At 41.3% G+C, this 21,487-nt stretch overlaps 1 protein-coding gene across 3 annotated transcripts in view; it reads left to right on the top strand.

Moving 5' to 3' along the window:
- Positions 1–21,487, top strand: part of LOC120943551 (multidrug resistance-associated protein 1-like) — a 650,821-nt gene that overhangs the window by 474,192 nt on the left and 155,142 nt on the right. For all 3 annotated transcript variants that reach the window (XM_040356917.1, XM_040356914.1, XM_040356915.1), the window contains 3 exons: positions 7,981–8,059; positions 15,481–15,604; positions 16,491–16,698. In XM_040356917.1, the coding sequence (XP_040212851.1) occupies positions 7,981–8,059; positions 15,481–15,604; positions 16,491–16,698 (411 nt within the window). The remainder of the gene's footprint in view (positions 1–7,980; positions 8,060–15,480; positions 15,605–16,490; positions 16,699–21,487) is intronic.

Here is a 21,487-nt window from a genome sequence, read left to right as displayed (position 1 = left end):
ATGCAGCTAATGACCTCAAACAGGTGCATCTAATTTAGGATAATAAATGGAGTGGAGGTGGACATTTTAAAGGCAGACTAACAGGTCTTTGAGGGTCAGAATTCTAGCTGATAGACAGGTGTTCAAATACTTATTTGCAGCTGTATCATACAAATAAATAGTTAAAAAATCATAAATTGTGATTTCTGGAAAAAAAATGTTTTATTATGTCTCTCACAGTGGACATGCACCTACGATGACAATTTCAGACCTCTCCATGATTTCCAAGTATGAGAACTTGCAAAATAGCAGGGTGTTCAAATACTTATTTTCCTCACTGTATATATATATATATATATATATATATATATATATATATATATATATATAGTACACGACACATCAAAATACAAACAACAAACCACAAACAGTGCAAATTTGCTAGATCAGAAGTGCTACAGTGCTTCCTAGAAAAAGACTGATTAGTAGTCATGATATAGCTTCGTTTAATTTCTATTTTTTTAATATCCTTCTGCTGTCCTGAGTAATGGCAGTCTCAAGCCCCATACACAGTACCATTTTTCTTGCAGGTTTTTCTCTTCAGGTTTACCAAAACCATGTCGTACAAGGGCCTGCCTGATTGCATACGAATTGAAACTCGTAAGGTTTGACCTCATATTAGATGGTTTTGGTAAACCTGAAGAGAAAAACCTGAAAGAAAACTGATATTGTGTATGGGGCTTTAGAATGGCCATGAGTCAGCCTCTGGCCACCCCTCCACAGCTTATCGCTCCAATGATCATGGAGGATCAGAATAGTTGAGATGCTGATTGTCAGGCAGCATCTCTCCACTTGGGGAGGGGAAGAACAGACCTTGTTTGGTGGGCATTTTTACAGTGCAGAGACGCCAGCAGACAGCTGCAGTATAAACCTGATGCTGCTCCCCATCAAGGTAAACAAAATATTAAACATTTTGGGGAAAAAATAAGAAAAAATAAAAATATGAAAAAGTAGAGAAGAATCTCTAGAACATGTGCATTTGTTTAATCAAAAAATGTTATATAAATCCGTAGTAATATGCATTGTTATCCATAAAACTGCTGTTTGAAGATACCTCCATAATAAAATGTTGTTACTATTATAAAACATTAGAATACCACACATTGAAAAATGCCCTACATAAAACACGATGAAAAGAAAACTAGACAATATTTAACATGTTCACACATTCCTTCAGATTTTGATGCATAGCAGTGAGTAAACTTTGCATGTCTTCAATAAATGCACCAAATTTCTGCAGGTGAACACTGAGCTTGGCTGCAGTATCACTATCCAGCATCTGACCTAATAAAACAAAAAATCTAATTATTAATGGTATATTACATAATATATATTAAAGAAAATAAATATTGATCAACATCTAGTACTCCACATTTGATTTACAGGGCATTCATTTCACACAGGTAGCATTTTTAAATACTGTTGATGGACCATATAATATAAAAAATGTGTTTATTTTCTGCATTATTATTACATTGGTAAACAGATACAGGTTATATGCTATGCAAATAGCATGTATAAATGTATCTATGTCCAACAAAACATGTATATTTATTCAACAGTATGCGTGTTGCCAGCTGTTATGATAAAAGAATAGTACCTGTGGGTAATGACCGCACTGTCTATAGCTCAGATTCAAATTTCAATAACATTAAACATGTTTTCTAATTTTATTTATTTCTTGGTGAGATACTTACGAGTGCTTGACACTGCATCTCTTGATACCTCTTCTGATCCCGTGTCAACTCTGGCATCACTGCATTGGATTTCTTGATCAGTGAAATCAATGTCACAGTCCAGTACAATAGGATGGTCAATATGTTTGTGGAATCTGGATTCGTTGTAGTCTTGTATGTTCTGCGTGTCTAAACAAACACAAAAATAATTAAAATCGAGCATATACCGTATTTATCGCGGTATAACTCGCTCCCGCGTATACCGCGCACCCCTAAAGTTGCCCCCAATCCAAAGCTTTTTTTGTACTTGCAGTTTTGGTGTCTTGCGCGGTGTCCATCGGCGGCCTTGTCGGGTCCGGCGTTCGTCTGCGGCTTAGGGTGTCCTCTTCGTCGGGTGCGGCGTCCTTCTGCGGCGTCCTCCCCGCTCGTTTCCCGCGCCGAGTTTGAATACTGCGCCGACATATACAGAGCGCATTACACTCGTGTATTTTCGGCAATGCTCGGCAACTCTCGCGCTGACGTCCTGTACGTCCAGGACGTGAGCGCGGAAGGAGCCGAGACTGCCCGACTATACCCGAGTGTACTGCGCTTGGTATATGTCGGCGCAGTATTCAAAACTCAGCGCAGGAAAGCGGGTATCGGCGTATACCGCGCACCCACGATTTTGCCCTGATTTTCAGGGCGAAAAAGTGCGCGGTATACGCCGATAAATACGGTACTATGTAGTCAGGTCCTGTGCTACAACTATAATTCATGGGTGCTGGTGGTGAGGCTGCATTGATTGGCACTGGCGAGGCTAAATTGATGGGCGCTTTATTCATAATGAGGGCTATAAATAGGCAGGGTAAAGGTGGTGGATTTTGTGAATGAGCCAAGGGGGCAGCAAAATTAGGTTTTGCCTAGGATGTCAAATATCCTTGCATCAGCCCTGCATGTAGTGTAACAGAAACACTTCACATAATTGCATACATTTCATAAGACCTCATTTTGGTTAGAGATTAATAAGTAAATTGCAAATTACCTGCATCACTGAGATTCTGTGCTTGAGTAGTTGAACTACCAGGCATCTGTTGATCAGACTGAAGAACTACTGTCTTTTCCTCGTTGTATGGATCTGTAGACTCCTCTGATTCAGAATTACTGGATATTTTCTTCATGAAGATTGCTCGCTTCTTGGCCTTTTTACCTTAGAAATAAATAAATATCTATTATAAATATGAAAGTAATAATTATTAATATTAGTAAAGCATTATAAATTAGTGCATGGTGTATAATACAAAAGCATGTATTTATTATTATCACTTACTTTTTATGATTATCTTGTGGAATTCATCAAGTTGTTGATGCTCCCTGTGTTTAAGAAATGACCACCTCTTTCTTACTTGATCTTTGGAACGTTCAATTCCATGCTTTTGTGAAATAACAGCAATGACCTTTTCCAGTATTTTGTCCTTTCTATAGTTTGGCCTATCATAGTTTTCCAATTTGCCATCATAATCCATTTTGTCAAAGATCCGCACAAGGTCGATCATTTCTTCTCTTTTCATAGGTGTGGCTTTCATTTTCTTCCTATTAGCCTTTTTTGTTTCCTGGCTGATGCTCTCTATCACCCATGCTGTGACTTAACATGCGGAGCAGCGGCGGAACAAATGTGTCGCAGTTCTCGGCCGTGACGTCTACGCAGGAGAGCACTGCTGAAAAAAGAGGTGGAGACACGCATGTGCACTAAACAGTAAACACAATTTTACTGTACGTCCTGCTGGAAAAATTTCGTTCCCGCGCGCAGACATATATTTGTAACGATTATTCTCACGAGGTGTAGGGCGTTCTGTAGAAACAACTCGTTCACGTGGACAGGAAAGTTTTAAGATTATTCTCACGAGGATCCTGTGCATCCAGATAATAATTGGATTTAAACCCCAGGTGGACTGTGGAACAACATCTGGTGAGATATTAGGAAAATTCGTAGAGTGAATGCTTTGAACTTTGCTGAAATAGTTGTACAATATGTCTTTATTTTTTTTTTCAGAGTGATGACAGATAAATTTACTTCACCGGATTTCCTACCGCAGTTTATAGACATGTATAGGGAAATGCCATGTCTATGGAAGACTAAAACCAAAGAATATTCTGACCGAAATAAAAAACATGAGGCCTATGTAAAGCTGGCTGAGCTATGCACTGCAGTAAATCAACATGCAAATGTGAAGTATGTAAAATCTAAAATAGCAAATTTAAGAACAGTTTTTAAAAAAGAACTCAACAAAATAAAAGAATCCCAAAAGTCAGGTGTAGGTGCGGATGATGTTTATGTTCCAAGACTGTGGTATTATGACAGTCTTCTTTTTCTGACTGATTAGACTGAGATGAGAAGCTCCATCAATACATTGAATTTAAATGGTGAAGAAGATGAGGATTTTGATGATACAGATGCATCGCCATTGATCCCAGTAAGCCTTTATTGCTTAATTGCATCTCTTTACTGGCTAATTATAACTTTTATTTATTAGTTATTTCCTATTTAGTAGAGAAATTGGAGAACGATGCGCTGAACAATATCACTAATTAGAATCATAATTACACAATTTTTTTTAAACTTTATGTTAAATATTTTTGTTCATGTTTTTTTAGGAAAGCCCTACCAACAATTCTGTGACTACATCTCCCACAAGACTGTCACAAAGCAGGCCCCGTAAACGTAAAAATATTGAGAACAAATAAATTCTTAGCACAGGCTACAGCTGCTCTGCAATCCAAAACAGATGACTGTGATGCCTATGGAATTGTTACTGCAAACAAGCTCAGGAAGATGTCAGAGGAGCAACTTCAGTTCTTTGGTCCAACTACTCAATAAAGGCGTTAAGGGAGAACTTAACATAAATACATTTATTGGAGAACATCCAACAACAACGATGTTCCATACTCCTCAGCATCGTGCCACTCCTTCCACATCCTATCCTCAACAGCAGCAGGGTACTCCACCGACAACCCATCATCAACAACACCAAGCTACGCCATGGTCTTATCCTACATCTAATAGAGCTGTATCCTCATGGGGTTCAGATTTCCAGTTCACTAACCTTTAGTTTTTTTTTTATTATTTGTTCATCGCCTGTTTAGAAGGAATGCTCTGTCCCTAAAGCATTGTGTAGGCCTGTAAAGCATTGTTTAGGCTGTAAACTATTTTTATAGAGCATTGTTACTTGAATATTAACAGTTGGATTTTCATGAAATCCTTAAAAATTAATTTGGGGATAGTGTTTGACTATTTCAACCTGAAGTATATGTGTTTTGTTATATTTGATAATGTAATTAATAAACCATTTCTCATGTTACATCATGTCAGTGCTTGTTTTATTTATGATCTGCAAGAAACAGTAGATTAGGATGTTTATGCAAATCCCAATATATCTGCATTTTTTTTAAAACACTCAAAGAAGCCTGTGTGTCACCGAAAGAAATATATTTAAAAAGATGGTAACATACTCATGCTCATCAAAATGCGTACCATTACATAACGCATGTTTATTTGCTTAAAATTATCTGCATGCAACTATATGTCATCCTGCCAGTCCACAGCACCGCTACCAACAAAGTAATTAATGTAATTTATTCTGTTTTGCCTAGCTGCTTGTGTTGATAATCTCGGGTGAGAATTTCCAATTGGTGTCAGGATATCTGGGAGATCACGTAGATCTGTTCGGGCAGAAGAAGTTGAAGGAGATTCCAATCTTTCTGTATCTGATCCTGTATTTGCTCCAATAGATACATACTTTGTTGCATTACGTCGCAGTAAATTGTGAAGGATGCAACAACAAAGCACTACTTGATCTATTTTAGTTAGTTAAATTAATAGTGGTAAGGAAGATGCGAAATCTGTTAGCCAGGATGCCAAAGACATTTTCCACTACTCTGCGAGCCCTTGAGAGTCGGTAATTGTAAATTCTTTGTTCTCTAGTTAAATTTCGAAAAGGAAATGGCTTCAGAAGATGCTCTCCCAGAGCAAATGCATCATCTGCGAGAAACACGAGGTTTAGGTTTTCAAGCGTTTCCCGGGATGTGGGTAAATTCAGTGATCCTTTTTTAAGACATTGGTAAAACTCAGTTTCTTCGATAACCCCTCCATCAGAATTCCTACCATTTTTACCAACATCAACAAACATAAATTCATAATTAGCATTGACAACTGCTAAGAGGATTATGCTAAAAAATCCTTTACAGTTGTAGTAAAAGGAGCCTGAGTGTGCTGGGGGTAAAATTCTAATATGTTTTCCATCTATCGATCCGCCACAATTTGGGAAGTTCCACTTTTCATTAAATTGCTTTGCGGTTTCCATCCAATCTTCTTGAGTTGTTGGAAGCTAGGGACAAATAACAATATTATTATTAATGTACAAAATATAATGGTCTTCTTCGTCTACATAACATATCAACTAGTAGCTCTACACATATAATAATTTATCTTTAAATGGTATTATTGTTACCTTAATGTACTCCTTCTGAAGGACCTTGATAATTGCGCAGCAGGTTTTAGGGATTATCCTTCCTAGAGATTGAGAGGATATTCCGGTACTATATTTCAGATCCTGTAGGATTCTTCCTGTTGCTAAGAACCTCATAGTGGCAATGAGTCTTTGCTCCGCAGTTATGGAGTCACGCATAATTGTCTTGTTTTCGAATATGTGGAGCAACCACAGATAATAGCTTTTGAAAACAGGGATCAGACATCCTCAAGTAGTTCTTGTAGTCATCTGGATTGTTCTCTTTCAACTCTCGTATTAGTTGCATATGTAAATATTGATCCCTGTTCTGCAGCCACTGTTTGGTCCACATTCTTTGATTTATTTTATTTTTTTGGTGATATTTCTGGATGACCAAAACACCAAGTCCGATAATGCAAGTTTTGGACCTCTGTCCCTCATCCATTCTGAATCAAAATCGTACGTTCGTGAACATACTATGAACGTTTGTTGATGCTTCTACTTCTATAATTTGCGTATATTTTCGTGCCGGTGCCGGATATTTCGGTTTTGATGCCGTTCATAACTACAATGGGTTGCGTCGGAATTTTCGTGCTGGGCGGAAAGGTGGGGCTACAAGGTCACACGCACACTACATCACTTCTACTTGTGTGTGTCACACGTCAACAACTAGTATTACATCGATTGCTCTTTGAACGATTTTTTTTTGAGGGGTTAATGTTTGCAACGATTTCGACGAACGACCGTTGTTTTGTAGTCAGGTGGTCTAGCGATCGGCCGATTTTCTATTTGTGTATTTCGCACTTAAGTCTGGCTTACTGCTCCATGTCACCTTGATTCATGATTCACGATAATGTCCTGAAGCTAAACCAAAATTTTGCTCTAAAGACTGTTTCAATTTCAGGATATTCTTTGGGGAAAGGATACCAATACATTTGACCATAACTGTATAAACATGTTGCTTTGTCAGTTTATTAAGTTTGCTTTAAAGCAATGGTGCTCTGTGTTTTTTCTGCCCTCGAGAGATAATAGAGAATAAAGCATGTTATTTATGTCTAAGGTACATCATGGCTTGTTCATGGGACAAAGAAGAGTGCATGGAGTACAGCACAGCAATCAATCACTTATGCTCTGATTTCAATGCAGATAACTGTAAAAAAAAATACAAATTAATGCAATTAAGGCTTCATGTACACATTTGAAAACCTCTTCTGAATGCTGGAACTTGACAGCTAGTAACCGACTGTTAACATCCGTTTTGCCACTTTTACATGCTGTGTTTAGCTGCGTTTCTAAGTGTTTGCATTTTTAGAAGTGTGTTTTTTTTTTTTTTACGGGTAGCCTCAGTAGACCCTCCCAAATGCCCAAAATGCAGTAAAACTAGGATTATTTTCTCTTTCCCCCCCTCTCTCTCTCGTGCTCTTTCTCTCTCTCTCTCTCTCTCTCTCTCTCTCTCTCTCTCTTTTGACTGCTGTTTGCATGCTATTACAAGCATTTGGCGTTTCAAAAGCCAGTAAACTACCGTCCTGAATGCAATTTATCTGCTTTCAAAAAAATGCTTCTTACCTCAACTGCTTCTAATGTATTAATAACATTGAGGAGAGTTTAGGGGCTGCTGAAAAAAACACCCAACTGCTCCAAAACACCCATTTAGCAGCTGCAGTGTACATGAGGCCTTAGTGTTAATTTAATAAGGTGGATTTTTCAAAAACTCAGATTTTTCCACAATTAATTTGGTTTTTGCTCAGATTTACATGTAAAGGTTTGACTCTCCTTCCCCACAGAAGTGCCAAGCCCTACAGAAGAGAAACACATGGAAAATGGAATGTTGATTAATGAAAAGAGTGAGAAGTTTCTACAGAGGTATGTAAAATAAAATGTATCCACCAACCTGCAAATACAGCACTACTTTTTTATAGTGTATTTAAGACACATGCCTTTTAAAGAGGAGCTCCAGTCCCCCCCCCCCCCCCCAAATATTGTAGCTGCTGACTTTTAATATATTGACACTTATCTGGACCAGGATCCAGTAATGTCGACACCTGAGCCGATTATTGAACTGGGCATTTTAGGTGAGGGAAACCAACCGTGAAGTTTTACAGCTTCACAGCCAGTTTCCTACTGTGCATGCATGAGTCACGAGTTTCTGAATGATTCCACAGTGTTCTGGAACCCGTGTGTGTCCCAGAAGACTATGAGGGGGAGCAGTAGGGGCCGGAAATCGTCATAGATTGCCATGGCGATCTGAGCAGGAAGTGAAAGAGGGTACCTGTCAAAACCAGGTACCTGCTCCTCCCCCCCCCCCAATAAGTGCCAAATGTGGTGGTGGGGGGGGGGGGTAAAAGACAAGGGGAGCTTCTTTTTTGGGTGGACCATTTTAATTTAATAGAAAAGAGAGCAAAAGTAGGTTGGAGATAAATATCCTTTTTTTATTTTTTCGGAGAAATAAAGTCAACCTGTGCCCAGACTATGCACTTGTATTAACATATTCTGAACAAGAACTAAAAACATAGTTCACAGCAGAGGCACTGTGTGACAGATTCCCGTTCTCAAGAGGAGTATGTCCATCATTTAAGCTTCCCTTGCCCAGTAGCAGAACCATACAAGATCCTGCAGCAGCCCACACAGTCACTGGTTAGGACACAGTGTAGGGTGGTGAAAAACATCAAACTGTTTATTGAAAACTCACAGAAAGTTTACATACCACGCAAAATTTGATAAAAACTTAATCACATTATCGTATGCAAAGAAAAATGTATACAGGAATATAATTAGCCCAACTAAAGAACAGCCAACATAAACTATGCTAATCCACCTCTAGCAACTAATAGCTGACAGTGATATAATTAACATGAGCTGACCAGACCATTTGGCCCCCTTCAAACCTGAATACAAAGTACTGTACAATACACATAACAAATAAAAACACATAGATGAGAAGACAGACAGAAACAATAGGGGGTCCAATTAACAATCAGAGGGAGACACTTAGAAGGCACACTATCGGGCGTCGGCATAGATCAATCTAATGTTCAATTTATTGAACACTCAAATATAGCATAAGCGCACAGACTGCAAAATGTTGTTACTTTAAAAAAATCACAATGTAAATACATGACAATAAAATAACCCAATAAATTACTTGACTACAATTAACAAATTAAAAAAAAAAAACGTGATCTAAAATCCAAAATATAAAAAATGTCGGCTATCTTCACGTTAACTCCATGCCTTGATGCCAGCTCTTCTGCTGGAGGCTCACCGGGTTGTTCCTCCTCAGCATAAAAGTCTATTAAATCCCCTTAAATACCTGGAACTGGTGTCTGGGGATAGAGATTCACCATCTTCTGTCCCTGGAACCTAGAAGTTTTTACCAGTGCTGGGCAGAGGTTAGCAGAGTAATTAACATAAAGAGCAGCCAACATAAACTGCTAATCCAACTCTAGCAACTAATAGCTGACATAAGCTAATTAACCAGGCACTTAACCACTTAAGGACCTTGCCTGTTTTTCAGATTTGGTGTTTACAAGTTTTTTTTGCTAGAAAATTTCTTAAAACCCCCAAACATTATATATATAGAATAAAATGGCGGTCATTGCAATACTTTTTGTCACACCGTATTTGCGCAGCGGTCTTTTACGTACTCGGAATCAGCTAAAAGCAGCCCAAAGGCGAATAGAACTTCCCCTTCAGAGTGCCGTCGTACGTGTTGTACGTCACCGCGCTTTGTTCATCATTTTTCAAAAACGATAGTGTGTGGGCAATGTCGTTTTTAATGATGATGAAGTTGGAAAAATGTCGTTTTTTGGACATGCTGAAAAATGTCTTTTTTTTTTCATGCCGAAAAAACGACCATGTGTACGCGGCATTACAAGCGCACTTTTTTTTTTTGGGGGGGGGGGGGCCTTTTTTTTTATTAAAAAATTAAGACAACAGTAAAGTTAGCCCAATTTTTTTTATATTGTGAAAGATAATGTTACGCCGAGTAAAATGATGCCCACATGTCACGCTTCAAAATTGCGCCCGCTTGTGGAATGACGTCAAACTTTTAACCTTGAAAAATCTCCATAGGTGACGTTTAAAAAATTCTATAGGTTGAATCTTTTGAGTTACAGAGGAGGTCTAGGGCTAGAATTATTGCTCTAGCTCCAACGATCGCGGTGATACCTCACTTGTGTGGTTTAAACACAGTTTTCATATGCGGGCGCTGCTCACGTATGCGTTCGCTTCTGCGCGCAAGCTCATCGGGATGGGGCGCTTTAAATTTTTTTTTTTTTTTTTTTGCAATTTATTTTATTAGTTTTTACACTAAAAGAAAAAAAATCGTCACTTTTATTCCTATTACAAGGGATGTATGTCATCATCCCTTGTAATAGAAAAAAGCATGACAGGTCCTCTTAAATATGAGATCTGGGGTCAAAAAGACCTCAGATCCCATATTTAGACTAAAATGCAAAGAATAAATAAAATTGTCATTTGAAAAAATGACAACAAAAAAATATTTAAGAAGCATGGGCGGAAGTGACGTCTCTTCCGCCCTGCTATGCTATGGAGGCGGGTGGGGGCCATCTTGCATTCACTCGTATCCCAGCCGAGCAGGGGACAGGACCCGATCGCCTCCGCCGCTGCCGACTGCTCGGGTAAGCGGCGGAGAGCGGTGGGAGGGGGGCCCTCTCCCCCACTGATAACGGTGATCTCGCAGTGAATCCGCCGCGGAGACCACCCTTATCGTTTACAGGACCGCTCAAAGAAAAGATGGATATCTTGGTTGTGGCAGCGACTGCTGCCGTTACCGAGATATCCATCTTTAAAGTACCAACGTATATGTACATGAGTGGGTCCTTAAGTGGTTAAACTAGCCCAGGTGACCAGACCACTTGGCACCTACAACCCTGAATACAAAGTACTGAACGATACACAATATTACAAGTATAAACACATAGATGCGAAGACAGACAAACAATAGGGGATCCAATTAACAATAGGAGGAAGACACTTAGGAGGCACACAATGGCAGAGACTTACGAACAATAAAAAAAATGATGGCAGGTGACCCCAGTGGTTTGAGCTGATTACAGTGGAACCTTGGATTACAAGCATAATCCATTCCAGGAGAATGCTTGTGATCAAAAGCACTCCCATATTAAAGCGAGTTTCCCTATAGAAGTCAATGGAAACAAAAATAATTTGTTCCACATTAACTTCTATGGCATGCAATACCGCATGTGGCCAGAGGTGGGGGTGGGGCGCTGGAGAGACTGGGAAATATTCAGAGATTGTTTAGCTGCACTCAGGAACAGAGTGTTTCAGAGTATTTCCGAACGGCTCAGAGTGTCACTGGGGGCCCCTGCACCTCTGCCCAAATGCGATACTGCACACCGCAGAGGCTTGAATCCTGCTCGTTTTGCGAGACAGCACTCACAAACCGAGTCAGAATTTTTAAAGAATAGTTGCTTGTATTGCGAAACGCTCATTAATCGCGTTACTTGCAATCCGAGGTTCCACTGTACATTAACATCTACAGTCATTTCTGGTTTGAGGCATAGAGGCCCCAAATATGTATATATAAGTTCCCAGAGTCTTTGTGTTTTTGTGGAGATATTGACACACAAGACCACTCCAAGGGTCCCCCAGGCACACACCTCCCAAAGAGTAGTGTTCCCTTACAAGCCAGGACCCATAGTCAGTAGGCAGTCCCCTCCAAAAGCCCATGTCCTGGTTGTGTCTGTCACACACTAAAATCATAACTCTTTTTCAATTAAAAAATTCTACTCTCCATAAAATCGATCATGCAGTATAGGACACAAGCATGGGTACAGGTAACTGGCAAACTTTTGAGGATACACCTCCCCGAGTGCCTTCTCTATAACCCTACCCCATTCCCTGACTCCTCAGTTTTTTGCTAGTGTGTGTAGGTGATTGAGTTGTTGTTCCCACAGTTAGCTCTAGGGTGCCATACAGGTCCAGGGCTATGATCCATTGCTATGGAACACAGTTACTAAAGACAATCTTGTGGGAATGCCTCCCATGTCAGGCAAAGCCTGGACAACTTGCACAGCCAAGCATCGTGAACAGGTAATTAGTTGCAGAATGGTCTACACCTGGGTTACTGCATACTCCTACTAGACACGTTTACCCGGTCTCCCAAGCTCTACTCCTTGAGTATCCTACGGGGGAGTACCCTCACTTGTAGCTGTGGTGGAGACCAGGCAAAAGGAAGCCAACTACAAACAGCAGGCAGACACTCGCTTAGCCAAAGACCTGCATAACACCCAGAACATGCACCCCTTGGAATGAAGAGGAGGTTGAGGTGGTAGTTTTTCTATTTCCCAAATTGTCACTATATTGAAGAGGGAGCTTTATGCAACATGCTTGCTAACATTGAAAAGCTCATTGCCTCTGTCCGCAAAAGCCTTGGTATTGTGCAAAATACTGAATTTTGCAGAGCCCCTATGAGCATAAACAGATAGAATGGGCAGTCTCCTTTATGAATTTTTACTCAAAAATCTTGTCTGAACTACCTCTAGTGGAAAATGAGCTAACAAACAAGTGGGCTATTCCTGTGCTTGACCCTTTTATCTCTATCATAAACCAGCATCTCACTGTACCTATTAACCACTTAACCCCCGGACCATATTTCTGGTCAAAGACCAGAGCACTTTTTGCGATTCGGCACTGCGTTGCTTTAACTGACAATTGCGCGGTTGTGCGACGTGGCTCCCAAACAAAATTGGCGTTCTTTTTTCCCCACAAATAGAGCTTTCTTTTGGTGGTATTTGATCACCCCTGCGGTTTTTAGCTTTTGCACTATACAATTTTGAAAAAAAATAATATTTTTTACTTTTTGCTATAATAAATATCCCCCGAAAATATATAAAAAAAAAACATTTTTTTCCTCAGTTTAGGCCGATACGTATTCTTCTACATATTTTTCGTAAAAGAAAATCGCAATAATCGTTTGGTTTGCGCAAAAGTTATAACGTTTACAAAATAGGGGGTAGTTTTATGGCGTTTTTATTAATATTTTTTTTTTACTAGTAATGGCGGCGATCAGTGTTTTTTTTTTCGGTACTGCGACATTATGGTGCACACTTCGGACACTTTTGACACATTTTTGGGACCATTGGCTTTTTTATAGCGATCAGTGCTATAAAAATGCATTAGATTACTATAAAAATGCCACTGGCAGGGAAGGGGTTAACACTAGGGGGCGGGGAAGGGGTTAAGTATGTTCCCTGGGTGTGTTCTAACTGTAGTGGGGGGTGGACTGACATGGGGAAATGACTGATCGCTGTTCATACATTGTATGAACAGACGGTCAGGCATTTCTCCCCCTGACAGGACCGGGAGCTGTGTGTTTACACACACAGCTCCCGGTCCTCGCTCTGTAACGAGCGATCGCGGGTGCCCGGCGGTGATCACACCCGCCGGGCACGCTCTTCGGGATCAGGGACGAGCAGGTGGCGCGCGCCCCTAGTGGCCACCTCGCGAGGTGACATAGAGCTACGTGCTCTCGCGCAGGGGAGCCGACCTGCCGCCGTATAAGTTATACGGCGCCAGGTCGGCAAGTAGTTAAAGATGTTTTATCTTTTAAAGATTCTGATGACAGAAAGTTTGAGATTCCCTTGAAAGCTCTCTTTAACCTAGCAGGCCCAGCCCTGCAACTAGCTTTTGCTGCTATTTCTGTATGTCAGACCACAGCTAACTGAACAATGAACAACCAACATGACTCTGTTTTACATGATCGTGCAATTAAACAGCTGCCATCTGCTCTTCTTTTTTTTGTTGATGCCCTGGAACGCATCATGAGACAAATATTCTTGATAGCTCTAATCTAGGGCCGAAACAACTAATCGATTAATCGACAACTAATCGATTATGAAATTAATCGATTACAATTTTCATAATCGATTAATCGGCCAGAAACATAATGGGGTTAAAAAAACTAAAATTAGCCCTTTATAGTACAAAAAAGCAAATCGCTACTGTAAATATTACTTTCACTATCGCACAGTAAAAAAATGAACCCCTTACAGTAGCGATTATTTGCTCTTTTTGTACGTATTTTTGTTTTTTCAACCCCATTATGTTACTAAACATCTCAGGCCTGGGTCACACCTCTGTTTTTTTGGTGCTTTTTGCAGAAACACACTACAGTTCATTTACATGTGTTCCTATGATTTTTTTTTAGCTGCTGCGTATTTGGAAAGGGATAGGACTTTTTAATGCAAAACGGTGCTATTATGTTTTTTTTTTGGTTCAATATACTTCAATGGAGAAGCTGCAGAAAAGCATGTAATGTGTTTTTGCAGCAATTTGTGTTTTGTAATCTGCCGAACAACAAATTGGGCCAAAAAAAAATTAAAATGCAATTTTTTTCTTTTTTTAAAGGCTATTATCCGATTAATCAAAACAATAATCGGGCAACTAATCGATTATGAAAATAATCGTTAGTTGCAGCCCTATCTTTGTTCGTGTGCAGAATCATTTGTCTAAAAGCTTAGGCAGCAGAAGCCCCTTCAAGGAAGAAGTCTATTATATGCCCCTTTAAGGAAGAAGTCTATTATATGCCCCTTTAAGGAAGAAGTCTATTTGGTGGAGCACTTGACCAATTCAACATAAAGGTCGCTGGTGGGAATTTTTTGGCTTTCTCAGGGGTTCTTGGCTTCTCTAAACATAGAGCACCTTCACTTTCTTTCCAGGCTTCAACTTCAAAATCCAAGTTCAGCTCTTCTTTTTCGGAACAAGGCTTGGCTCAAAAAGGACCACCAAGCCCTCCCCAAAACCATCTTCAAAATGGAGGCCTCTCCCACTCCTAAGAGTGTGGGGCGTCTGTTGCAGTTTGCATCTCTTTGGGTCATAGTCATCCTAGACCTGTGGGTTCAGTCGGTGGTTTCAAAAAGATTGAGTTCAAAGCTCTATAGCCTCCCCGCTGCTTTGCAATCATCCAATGATTTTCAATGACAGATTTACAGAGGCCCTGAACTACCCCTTGTCCCAGAGAGTTGTTATACCAGTATCACCACAAGACAGGTTCAAGTGATTCTAATCGGACCAATTCACGATGCCAAAGCCTAAAGGAGGTATATATCCTAACCTGGACTTAAAATCCCTTAACAAATTCCTTCACGTTCTCAAGCTTCGAATGCAATCTGCAAAGTCAGTAATTGTCTCTCTAAGGGAACGCTTGACTTCCGTAGATATTCAAGATGAGTGCCATTTTGTGTATAGCCAGTTGACAACAGAATTTCTGAAACAAATAGTTAATTTTTTTTCCCCATTAGACAGTTGAGTTCATCATCCGAAGCAAAGTCTACGCAGCAGAATAGCACTGCTGACCTCCAGAAATCAGGGGCTGAGAAGGATGACTGGAAACTGACTGAAGCTGACAAGGCCAAAACTGGCAGGGTGAGGTTCTGCTTGATTTTGGTTTCTCGATGAGATACATCAATTGATTACTGTGTTTTTAGAGATTTGAGAAGGACAGTTATGTGCAATAATCCTTCACAAACAATAAACTTTTACTTATCTGTTTCAAGCTTTCATATTGATAAATGAGTTGTTTCTTGTTTATTTTTTTATGGCTTGCTTCATGTAACAGATTTCTTCCCTTACTGCTTAATTGGGTCTTTTTCTGTATACATTGCAGCAACAGTATATCACGTTTCACAAACCTGTTGGGAACACAGAAAAATCTGGGATTATTACAGGAACTGTGATGTTTGTATTTCCAGATGTACAAACACCAGTTTGCCTAGTGCAGAAAAAATCCTGCCCTGGTTTGCGTACTTGGTATGGCTTATGCACAATTGCAACAGCCCTTGCTGTCCCTGTGAAAAGCGTTTCACAGTGCATCTCTTTTTGAAGGGCAGTTGACAGACTACCTGCCTCCTCACCATTTGTTTTGACCCTGAACAGCCTGCACCACCGCAACTTTATGCATTACGTATGGTTGCAGGACAGTTGTGGTATGGCCCTTGGCCCTAATCACTTGAATGGGTTGTTTGGCAGCAGTAATAAATACCCTACACCACATGGGGTATCATTTTTGTGATTTCTGCAAAGCATGTCATCAGTACCATGTGTACTACCCCATCCAACCCCATTGTAGCTTAAGTCGACGATAAGGTCGCAAGTGTGATCAAGCCCTTATAGCAATTCATAGCACGACCTACAAATCAATCATTTTCTTTAGTTTGACAAACCAATTAAACAACCAGCAGTTAATACTCGAATAGAGCCAGGTATAAACAACTAGTCTTAAAATAAAGTGACTTTCTTGTTCCCTTTACAGGTTAAAATGGCAGTGTTCTGGGAATACATGAAAGCCATAGGACTCATCCTGTCTTTTCTGAGCGTTCTTCTTTTTCTCTGCAATCATGTATCTTCCTTGGCTTCCAACTACTGGCTTAGTTTATGGACAGATGACGAAATAATCAATGGCACCCAGAAGAACACAAAAATGAGACTTGGTGTTTATGGAGCACTAGGAATGTCACAAGGTTGGAATCAACTGTCTATCTTGTCCTTGTCTGTATCTGTTGTACAGTATATTTGTTTTTTTGCTATATCATACACATTTCTCCCTTGGACCCCTTTCGCACTGAAAGAGCTTTCCGCTAATATGGCTGCACTAGCAGTGTGAAAGGGCTCTTAAAGCGGGGTTCCAGTCACGTTTTTTTTTTTTTTTTCCATTTAAATATTATGTTGCTAAAGTTCCCATCAAAGTGCATAAAACATACAGCATCACTGTTTAAATTAATAAAAAACTTGCCTCCACTGCTCTGCAGGACGATGTGGCCGTTTCCATCTCCTGTGTGGGCAATTGAAGCCCAGTACATTTTTTTTACTCTGCCCGGCGTGTGCATGCTGGGTGAGCTTTACATCTCGCGTGTGCGCATTAGAGAGCCGCTCGTAGCGGCGATTGTTTGTGCCGTTGTCATAACAACGGGCGGCGGCGGAGGAACGCCCCGCCCCGTTGTTATGACAATGAAGGTAACAGAATCCCCACACCTCTCTCTCGCTCGTCCCCGCAGATGAATGAAAAGTAAGGGCTTTGTGCCCTTATTAAACATGGTGCTGTAAACAGCGCCTGTACTGTCCTTAGGAGCGCACAGACTCCTGGGAAATTATGACACTACATTCCCAGGAGTCTGTGCAGCAAAGGCTAGAGAGGAGAACTACCGCGGTGCAGGAAGAAGGCAAATTAGGAATTCTGCCTAGCAACACAGCTTTTAAGGCATGTAAAAAATAAAATTATTACTTGGTTAATCACATTTCTTTACAGCTTGTGATGTATAGTTTGATTTGAGGGTGGAGCTCCGCTTTAAAGCAGTTTAAAATCCAAAACCATGTATTATATTCCAGCTTGTCAATCGTTCGATTTGGTGGTTGCATTGGATTTCATTTTTTCACCTGTTGTTCTAGCCAGTAACGCACCTACTTTATTGGGGTTCCACCACTATGGATGAAGGAACGCACACCTTTGGACAGCAAAAATGTCAGTCTGGGGGACGCAAAGTGTTAGCTGCACTAGCAGATTAAGCTGGCCATACATGGGTGAGTTTTTCAGCTGGTTGAGTGGGAAAAAAAACTGGCCCGATTAACACCCCCCCCCCTTTTACACATTTGAGGTGATTATGGGAATCCTTAGCACTGTCATTGTTTTCTGACAGCTGGGAGACTCCACCACCATCAGAATTCACAGATCAGAGTCGCAGCCTCTTGCCTGCGGCACTGATCAAGCAGCAATGTATTAACAGGGCAGTTGAACAGAAGTTGATTGGCAGATCAATTTCTGTTCAGCCACAGTGGCCACACATAAATCGAATATCAGCTGGTCCCTGCTGAACAAACTGAAGCCAAACTACAGCCAACACTTTTTTAAGCAGTTACAGCAACAGTTTTGTTCCTTGTGGGATAAAATCTTGCATAAAAGATTATTGTAAGCACACCTGTCAGTGTTAAATGGTTTGTCTCAACCCTCTACTACATCTGCAGCACAGATTGTTCTGTTAAACACACACTGGCAGGATCACCAGATGAAAATAAAAGCCTAAAGGTAAATTAATGCAGCCACCACATCTAAAAATTGGTAAGCTGCGATATAATGAAAGTGAAAAATGAATACGCGCAATAGGACCAAATATTGCCTGAGAGTGAGTATAGAGTTTTTACGCCCTTAATTAATTAATTTAAGCAGCTGCCCCTACCTGATTTATTTCACCTAGGTGAGATAATGATTTGAGAGAGGATGGAAGTAGGAATGGCGCTAGCTTTTAAAGTGCAGTGCTGATGTGGTAAATAGTGTTACAGGCGCCTGTACCTAATAGTGGAAAACGCAGTGACATATAATCAAATACAGGTAAATTGGTGCATTTTAATAAAACCTCATTTTGAAATCCTAGTACGGAAAGTAAAGGAAAATGCTAGTAATATCCAAAATGTGTGTGTAAATAGCAATGCGATTAAGTAAAAATAGATGAATTATATTGCTTGAGCAGCTGCGATAGAAACGCAGTTCCAAGTGATCCAAAAAAAAATATAATAAAAAAATGCACCTTAATAAAATCCTTGTGCTACAAAGGCTAGTGATATCCACTCCAAAGGTGTGAGAAATGACAAAGAAAAAATTAAGTGCCAATATGTCAGGTCACCTGTGGCCAGGTGACAAATGCACCCCGTAGGGGTCAGGGATGCACCACAGGGAAGTGAACCCTATAGCCGACTACTGCTGGCAGGGAGGAAGCGTAACCCAAGATCCCCCAGGGCGCGGAGTCTAAGACCCAGTTTTGTATTCACCAGAGCCTTTGATGGTAAGGATGGTCTTGGCCGCAACTGGGTCCAGGTCGCGTTCCCGGGATTCCTTAAGTCACACTCCGCAGGGAGAAAGGGGAAGCAGCCAGCAGGACAAACAGTGGTGATGGACAGGCCGAGGTCAGGGCAACAGGCAGACCAGGATAACCGTGGGACATGCAAATAGTCAGGGGCACAGGCAGACAAGGAAGTCGGGGACAAGCCAAAACGGTATACGGGAAGATGATCGTAGCACTCTGCAAACAGGAACTAGCAAACTACACTGCAGACAGGAACTAAGCATAGGAACACTGTTGAACAGCACTGCAGACCTGTAGAGCAACGGTTAATATAGGCTTCCTGGGATGGACTAGGGTGGAGCCAAACAGGAAGAGGAAGTGATAAAAAGGGAAACCAGAACAGGGTCATCCTCTAATGAACACATGGAGATCAGGTAAGCAGACAGACTTGATGCATATTCATGACAGTACCCTCCCTCTTACTAGGCCTCCCCCTTCCCCGCCTGGGTCCGGGTTTAGAGGGAAACTTCAGATGAAAATTCTTCAATAGACGAGGTGCAAAGACCTCTGATGCAGGAACCCAAGACCTCTCCTCAGGACCAAAGCCTTTCCAATGAACGAGGTACTGAAGAGCGCCTCTACAGAGTCGGGAATCCAGAACTTGACTGACCTCATATTCCTGATTCTCCTCAGAGACTGGTGCCGTGGTGGGGAGAGGACGAGAGAACCTATTAAGGACTAAAGGCTTCAGAAGGGAAACATGGAAGGAGTTAGAGATTTTGAGGTTTTTGGGAATCTGAAGTTTGAAACAAACTGGATTCAGCTTGGCCGTTATGGTGTATGGACCAATGAATCTTGGAGCAAACTTCAGAGAAGGAACTCGGAGCTTGATGTTTCTGGTGGAGAGCCAGACTTTGTCCCCTGGTTGAAGAGAAGGCGGTTTACGCCTGCGGCGGTCAGCAAAGCCTTTGAATTTGTCGGCAGCTGCCCGGAGGGAATCATGGACGTCACTCCCAGATGGAATTGAAGGACTCCTGAGCTGAAGCCAAAGCTGGGATATCCAGAGAACAGGTCATGGGAAGTGGAAGTTGAGGATGTCTTCCATAAACTGAGAAAAAGGGTGTTCTCTGCGAACTGGTATTTACATGATTGTTATGGGAAAATTCCGCCCATGGAAGTAGAGAGGACCAATCGTCATGATGAGCGGAGACTAAGGTACGAAGAAAAACCTCTAACTCCTGATTAACCCTCTCCGTCTGCCCATTGGATTGAGGATGGTAAAAAGAGGAAAAATCCAAAGCAATATTGAGGGATTTGCAAAAGGCTCTCCAAAAACAAGACGTAAATTGAACACCCCTGTCCGAAACAATATGAGAAGGAACCCCATGAAGACGGAAAATCTCTCGAACAAAAATGGGGACCAAGGCAGGAGCAGAAGGAAGACCAGGAAGGGGAACAAAATGTGCCATTTTGGAGAACCGATCGACTACCACCCAAATGACCGTATTACCGTCAGACAGTGGAAGATCGGTGATAAAATCCATGGCAATGTGAGCCCAGGGCTCCTTAGGAATGGGCAAGGGCATGAGGAGACCAGCAGGAGCTTGTGTGGAGGATTTGAACTGAGCACAGACATGACAAGCCTTGACATAGTCTTTAACCTCCGAGCGGAGATTTGGCCACCAATAGTGACGACTAATGAGTAGGAAGGACCGGAGGAAACCAGCATGGCCCGCCACCTTGGAATCATGTCCCCAACGAAGGATCTTGGCTCTTAGCTCAGTGGGGACAAAGGTCTTACCAGGAGGAATTTGAGTCCAGGGTGGTAGAATGGGCAACAATGCATGAAGTTGGAATGATTGGCTCAGGTTCAAGAGTGAGCTCTTCGTCCAAGGTGTCAAAGGATCTAGAAAGCGCATCAGCCCGACCGTTGCAGGAACCAGGTTTGTACGTAATCGTGAAATTAAAACGGGAAAAGAAGAGACTCCACCTGGCCTGTCTGGGATTCAGAAGTTTAGCATTCTGTAAGTACTGTAGATTCTTGTGATCGGTGAAGATCGTTATGGAGTGAGGAGAACCCTCCAACAGATGACGCCACTCTTCTAGCGCCAATTTAATTGCGAGAAGTTCCCGGTCACCGATGGCATAATTTCTCTCTGCCTGAGAGAATTTTTTGGAAAAGAACGCACATGGTTGACGTCTCTTCTCAAAAAGTTGAAGAAGCACCGCTCCCACTCCCACTGAAGAAGCGTCCACTTCAATAAAGAATGCCTCCTCAGGGTTTGGTCTCCTCAAAAGAGGTCCAGAGACAAAGGCCTGTTTCAGATCGTGAAACGCAGAGACAGCTTCGGGAGGCCAGTCTTTGGCATTAGCACCCTTCTTGGTCAAAGCGATAATAGGCGCGGCAATGGAAGAATAATTCCTGATGAACTGCCTATAATAATTTGTGAAACCAAGAAAGCGCTGTGTGGCCTTG

The sequence above is a fragment of the Rana temporaria genome, chromosome 6 (assembly GCF_905171775.1).
Source record: "Rana temporaria chromosome 6, aRanTem1.1, whole genome shotgun sequence".
Taxonomy (NCBI): Eukaryota; Metazoa; Chordata; class Amphibia; order Anura; family Ranidae; genus Rana; species Rana temporaria.
This window is presented reverse-complemented; position numbering and strand designations above follow the sequence as displayed.